At 35.8% G+C, this 7,100-nt stretch overlaps 1 protein-coding gene across 1 annotated transcript; it reads right to left on the bottom strand.

Annotated features, from left to right (window-relative positions):
• Positions 1 to 212: 212 nt before the first annotated feature.
• Positions 213 to 7,100, bottom strand: LOC307144456 (uncharacterized protein). Its single transcript, XM_079846847.1, has 3 exons — positions 5,893 to 7,100; positions 5,406 to 5,525; positions 213 to 2,020 (listed from the first exon to the last, which is right to left on the bottom strand). The coding sequence occupies exons 2-3, from the start codon at positions 5,461 to 5,463 to the stop codon at positions 1,092 to 1,094; spliced, it is 987 nt and encodes a 328-aa protein (XP_079702973.1). The 5' UTR covers positions 5,464 to 5,525; positions 5,893 to 7,100; the 3' UTR covers positions 213 to 1,091.

Raw genomic sequence — 7,100 nt, 5'->3', positions numbered from 1 at the left:
ATATAATGTGGCAAATCAGTATCAAAGCTATTTTATGAATAAAGAAACTGGTCAGAGTTGATAAAATGTTCTGTGCTTCTGAATGTTTCTGTGTGTTTGCAGAGCGAACTCTGATCTCTGTGTGCAAGTGACGTGTGTGTGTGTGTGTGTGTGTGTGCGTTTAAATGAAAACCGCGCATTAGCAAAGAACAGTGATTAAACTGACTTGGAACTAATGTTGCATTAAACAGTTTTATTGCACATCTTCCAGCCAATCAATCAGAATCAAATATTAAAACACACCATGACACAATCATATTTAAAGCATTTTTTTTTTTTATCCTGATGAAATAAACACGTTAAATCAACAACCCTAATAAAATCATTTCCATTTATTATTTCATGTCCAGTTTTTAAAAGATTATTCCACTGTAGTGTTAAAATCTCCTTGCTATATTTCAATGTTAAAGAAGAGAAAATATAGAAAATATAGCCTATGCTTGTTATTTATTAGATTTAGTTTTTTCAGTAGCTAATTCTTTTTGATACTGATAGCTATTTGTCATCTGTAAATAAAAAAAATAAAAAATAAAATCACTGCAATTCCATAGACAAAGTCCAGTCATCATATCCAACTCGATAGTCTCAGTGGTATGTTTATTTGTTCATATGGGTCCATATTTTAAAAGTGAATATAAATTCATGAAACAACTGGCATATTTTTTATTTTAAAAGAATGACTTAATACTGCAAGCTTAATGTGAATACAATGCTGAAACCTTTTTTTCATGACTTTGTTCAAAAAGTTTATTTCATTTATTCTTGTAACATATTCTACATGCAATGCATACTTGCACACTAATATATATATGAATATATGCACACTAATATAAAAATGAATGACAACAACAGCCAGACTAACAAAATGAATTTGTAAGGAATATGTATGAAGATAATTATGTTCACTATACTTCACTATACAAAATTATTATTTCCATCTAAAATTGGAGCATTTCGACCTCCACCCAATTTCCAACAATCTTCACCAACCCTCTATTTTAAAGAAAAAAATCTCTCAGAGGGGGTCGCAAGAAATCCCATCTTTTGATTTATCAGAATATCAAACTATTAATTTGAAAGTGATGGATCTGAACATGAACTTTGCTTATTTTAGGCAACTTTGGGCAACACCTTTTCTCATGAGTCCGTAGATTAGATAATTGGGTGAAACTCTTGCCACATGAAGAGCACTGGTGCGGCTTCTCTCCAGTATGAACTCTCTTGTGCCTTTTCAAGGATGTTGAATAAGAGAAACTCTTTCCACAGTGTGAGCACTTGTACGGTTTCTCTCCAGTATGAATTATCTGGTGTGTTTTTAAGTTACCTGATGTAGTAAAGCTCTTCCCACAGTCAAAGCACATATAAGGGCTCACACCAGTATGAATACGCTCATGCTGTTTTAAAGAGTGCAGATGTGTAAATCTCTTTCCACATGAAGAACAAAAGTGAGGCTTCACACCAGCATGAACTTTAAGGTGTTCTCTTAAGTTTGATGCTACAACAAATGTTTTAGCACACTGATCACAGCTGAATGATCTCACTCCAGAGTGACGACGCAGATGAGTGGTGAGAGAGCTTTTGGATGTGAAACTCTTTCCACACTGAGTGCATATGAATGGTTTTTCTCCATTGTGAATTCTCATATGATCTTTTAGGTGTCCTTTATGTATGAAACTCTTTCCACACTGAGTGCATATGAACATTTTTTCTCCATTGTGAATTCTCATGTGATCCTTTAGGTGTCCTTGATGTCTGTAACTCTTTCCACACTCAGAGCAGGTGAAAGATCCTTTGACTCCAGATTGTCCAGCTTGTTGTTGTGTGAAATCCTCTTCGGTCTTTAAAACGGCTGTATTTCCATCTTCATTTTTGAAATGATGAGGTTTTTGAAACAGATGTTTTTTGTCTTCATTTTTATATGTCAGTTTTACATCTTCATTTGTGAAATGATGGTGTTTGTCTTCATTCACTTCCATCAGGTCTAAAATCAACATTAAATTCCCAAAATTAAAATAAAAAAGGACAAATGAGAAACAAAGAAATTCATTCTAAATTTAGCACAATTCTAGTTTACAACTGAGTCCACTAGTATCTAGTTTTAGATGTATTGTTATATTCTCCTGAGAACCAGAACTTGTTTGTGTTTTATGTCATTACATTATTTGGAGCATAAGAAACAAAAAGAAAAATCATATTTTATGATATGTCCTCTGTAGAGGACACTAGGACTTAGTTATTACGGGGGAAAAAAATGGCACGATAAGACATGTTTAGGTAAAAACAATGTTTTTTGTTCTCATTTACCAATACATTTTTAGATTTCAAGTTATTTTAACCAAACTTTGTATAAAGATGATTCTCAACTATGTTATGAAAGATATAGGCTAATACAATTATTTGATTTATTATTTGACTTCATAGATTGTGTATAAAATTGCCATAAATGGGTAGTCCCATTCTAAACAAAAAAAAAAACAAATGAAAAAAAGTCCTGGTGTCTTCTACAGAGGACATGTATAAAATGGATGCCCTGTTTCGTAACAGAAAGTCATATTCTGATTTGAAACCCCATAATGTTTACCTGAGATGTTTATTTATGACAAACAATTTGAAAATTACTTAAATTGAAATGACAGTTACAAAATATGATCAGATTTCCATAAGAGTGCAAAAAATGTGATCCCAGGAGAGGGAGTTGTCATGGCGAAACCTCCAAACACTTGGTAGCCTATATGAAAAGCCCTGCATGTGCTCTTTACATTACATCCAGACTTTTAAAATGGCGACATGTATGGTCTCAGAGAAATTTGCTAAAATATAATGTCCTCTACAGAGAAAAAAGGCTATGCCTGGGTCTCAGGAGGATAAGTCAGTTTTCATCTTAGGGTGTACCCCAGTGTTCGAATTGAGGGGGGGCTGGGGGGGGTCCAGGACCCCCCATAAGGCCCAAAAAAATTACCTTGGGGGTCCCCTGGTTTTTCATTAAAACTAAAATAATAGAAACATAATTTATTAGGTAATATATATATATTTTTTTTAATCAAAGTATTGATTGGCCGCTCCCATTAGAAAGTAATTCAAATTAGGTCACACGCTGTTTTCTGTTGAATTTACAGACTGTTGAATTTATAAAAAGATACATTTTATTTATCGTGCCATTTATACGCCAAAAATAGTTGTTGGGTTTTTTTTGCGTGTAAATGATACGCACTGCAAAACCCTTGGGTAGGATTAGGGGTGTAGAGTACGTGCGTATTACACGTCATAAAGTGTGTATCATATGCACGCAAAAACTATTTTTGGCGAATAAATGGTACGAGAAATAAATTTTGTGCTATAGAAGCACTTTCACGAGAGTCTGGCAGAGTGGATCCTCATTTTCACCTCACGATGACGGTAAGATAATATTTCTTTCTTTTATGATTGTTTGGTAATTTACTGATCTGAATAGAATTTCGACATTAACGCTTGTCCGGGACACGTGCGCGTGTTATTTAAGGGACAAGTGAAAGAGAATTGTACTTGCCCAACCGGACAAATGCCCTGATTAAAACAATTTTCAATATCAAAAAAATAAAATAAGAAATAACGTACTCGATTACTAACGTAACCTCAGTTCCCTGAGAGTAGGGAAAGAGTATAGAGTAAAAATTAGGGGAAAGAAATACCCTTTATAAAGCTAAAAAAATTATTCTGATAAGAGTGTTTTCCAACAGTGATGTAATGAAACATTGACAATTTAAGTTTGAAGAGAGTAAAGCCTCTGTTTAGGCTGGAAATTTAATTTTGACAAAAGAAGAACTTTTATTTTAAATAAATCTTAATTTTAAATCAGCCTACTTCAGTGTGATATTTTATCATATTATCATGCTTAACACTGAGAATTTTAATATTTGAAATGTGATGATCAGATGCAGATATCTAAATCAGAGAATATCATATAGGTTCGGGAGGTTGGCGGGTGGATTATTTATTTTTAACAGCAGATTCGGGGGACTCAAAGTGCACCAGATTAATGAATTTATCTTTAAAATGTACAAAATTTTCTTAAACCACAAAAAAAAAAAAAAAAAAACCCTAGAGGTACCGAGCTCAACCCACAAAAATACTGTGGGAAACACAGTAGGCTATAGAGAGCCTAAGTCCTGCCCCTCCGCTTCCGGCTCATGGGACCTTATTTCGGAAAAAATATGTATGGAAGTCAATGGCGAGAGATAACTTATCTTTTTATTCCGTCTGAACTGTGCCCTGAACTACACATATGATGTTTGTCAATTTAAAAGGTAATTATGAAAGTCAAGAAAGTCGCAGTTTGTCATAAAACAGAAGAGTAACGTTTAGTTTTATGTGAAAATCGCTCAATGAACTACATCTCTCGTCTCGCACTATGTACGTCACAAGATCCGTTGCTCGTATGTGTGTATTCTGGCTCAAAACACTCAGGCATGACGGCGTAACATTACGATTATAATGTAAGACTATAGAAAAAATGACAGACGTTAGCTTCAGTAAAGTTAGCTTCATTCATTGAGAGAAAAGGTATGACGTCGCATGTGCGCCTTCTGGGTTTGTAGTCTTTGTAATTGCGTATTTTCACAGTCTTATACCTCAGCAGTTTTACATCAAGCTGCGACTTTCTTGACTTTAAAATGTATCTTTTAAATTGACAAACATCATATGTGTAAATCAGAGCACAATTCAAACGAGATCAAAATATTTGTTGTCTCTCGCCATTGACTCCCATACAATATTTTTCCGAAATAAGGTCCCATGGTGGTCGACCGGAAGGGGAGGGACTTAGGCTCTCTATATGATGGTCTACGAAAAATACACATTTTTCTATCTTATTAAAATACATGATCGGGATTTTAGCACCTACGCCTCATTTTGAGCCAGGAAAAACCCGGATTATTACATAGATTTTGGGTGGAGAAAAGTCGTTGTTCATCAATTATGAGTTAATGCTCAGCTGCAAAAACATGTTCTGAAACACTAAAAGTTAAGTAAATGAAATTATAGTATTATATGAAATAAATAAATGAAAATATGTATATTATTACGTTTTTTTTGTTTTGTTTTGGGGGGGGGGGGGGGGGGGGGGGGGTCCCGGTCCCCCAAGAGCTTTGACACAATTCGAACACTGGTGTACTCACACTAGGCGACCTGAACAGTGCCTGGGCGCGTTTGACCCCCTAAGTCTGGTTCTTTTGACTAGTGTGATCGTTCCGTACCGTGCCCCAAACATTTTCTATTACAACTCAAACAGTACAATCATGGGACAGGGACAATCTGTCTATTGTGCCCAGTGTGAGTACACTCTTAATATTCCCCATCAGTCATTAAAGAGAATTAACGAAAACACCAACCTATTTGTTCCTCTGTATCTTCATCTTTTATTCTGCAGGGTTCTTCCTCAAACTCCATCTTTTCAATAGTATGTCAGTAGTTTATCCTGGAGTAATTCCTCCTGCTTGCTTCTTCTTCTCCTGTGGGAAGATGGAAATATTTCCCAGCATTTAAACTCCCATGAAGAACTCTCATTGTTTAGAAACAATTCAACTCCTCAACTCATTTTTATGTTGCTCTTACATTAGATATGATTTACATGCATTAAAAACTGTTTACCACGTTTCATTTGTTCATTAAATAAAATGAAAACACAACTCATAATCCTCACAAATTTAATGTGAAAAACCAGTCAATAACTAGTTTACGTTTCACGAGCGTAATGTTCAACAACAGTCGATTCATTTCTATTCATTTCTGAGTGATTCACTAAATGAACTGACTCGTTTAGTCGTTTAGATTTAGATTTCTCCTAATAAATGATAAAAAAAAATGTAGCCTACTCACAGTCTGAAAAACACAGCAGATTATAGAGCAGGATGAAGGGCTGTGTTTCACTTCGCATGTTTATGTTCCCTTTCCTCGCAGGGTTGCCAGGTGCCAGCAAGGTTTTCCAGCCCAAAACCTCGTCAAAAACCGCGAGAATGCACAAAAAAACGCCCAATTTTTTTTTTTTTTTGGGGGGGGGGGCTTGTTTCTCTAAAACACATTGAAATCATTAACAAGCTTTAAAATGACCCATTTTTCAACTTAGCCTATCCGATTTTAGAAACAACATTCAATCAAATGAACGCAAAACTAGGCTACACTGACCTCAGTCAGACTATTCTAGGCTACTATTAAACTATAATCTTATGTTACGGAAAATAATGCGATCAATTTAGGCTATCAATGAGTCTGTTTATTGTCATTAAAAGTCGCTTGGAACAAAAGCATTCAGTATAGGCTACATAAAAAACATTGAGTGGATATATGGACATAAAAATAACCCACTTTAACATTTCAATTATTTCAAATAGCATCATGAATGCATATTCATTAAGGCTGGGAGAAAAAAATCGATTCACCGGTATCGCGATTTAAAAAAAAAAAAATTACAGAATTTGAAAATGAAATTGCTTTAGTTTTGCCCTATAGATGAGGTTGACATAAGTTAGCCACTTTCGTTTCAACAGAGGATGAAATGTGTCGTTACAGAGCTGCACGATACATCTATAAAAGACTGTGATCTCGATTCAAACACCCACGCGATCTTCTTCCATTTCGTCTGTCTATTAAACTTTTGACAAAATCATATCGCAACATTCAAACCTGTGTTGGCGCTGCTGCTGACCCAGAGAGATTGTCATGAAACCGCAGTGTCAATCAGCTAGCTAAGTATAAAAACCCCGCGATCTAACGTACGTTAGTGTGTTGTTTGAGGGGCGGTGCACCGTCAGCCAGAGCTGTAGTGTGTGTGAGTGAGACTGCTGCCTGCTGAAAAGAAGGATCTGAAGTGCCGGTGTTTCAGCAACAAAAACCCGCCGAACTGATCCGAAACCAGCCCAATTTTTATCCACCCGCCCAAACCCATTTTTTCCCGCAAAATAGATTGCAAAACCGCCCAATCTGGCAACCCTGTTTCCTCGATCACTTCTCTTCTTCTCCTGCACTCGCATGTGTGTCATCGCTTGCACGAGCGCCCTCTACTGGCGGAAACCAATCCCATATACTAT

Source organism: Squalius cephalus, assembly GCF_949319135.1.
Source record: "Squalius cephalus genome assembly, chromosome: 17".
NCBI classification, from domain to species: domain Eukaryota; kingdom Metazoa; phylum Chordata; class Actinopteri; order Cypriniformes; family Leuciscidae; genus Squalius; species Squalius cephalus.
Note: the sequence above shows the minus strand (reverse complement) of the source record. Positions and strands in the feature narration are given on the sequence as shown.

Coding starts and splice junctions, on each gene's coding strand:
- LOC307144456 (XM_079846847.1), bottom strand. CDS start 5,463: ATGGAGTTTGAGGAAGAACCCTGCAGAATAAAAGATGAAGATACAGAG. Junction 2,021..5,405: donor AGATACAGAGGAACAAATAG/GTTGGTGTTTTC, acceptor TGTTGATTTTAG/ACCTGATGGAAGTGAATGAA.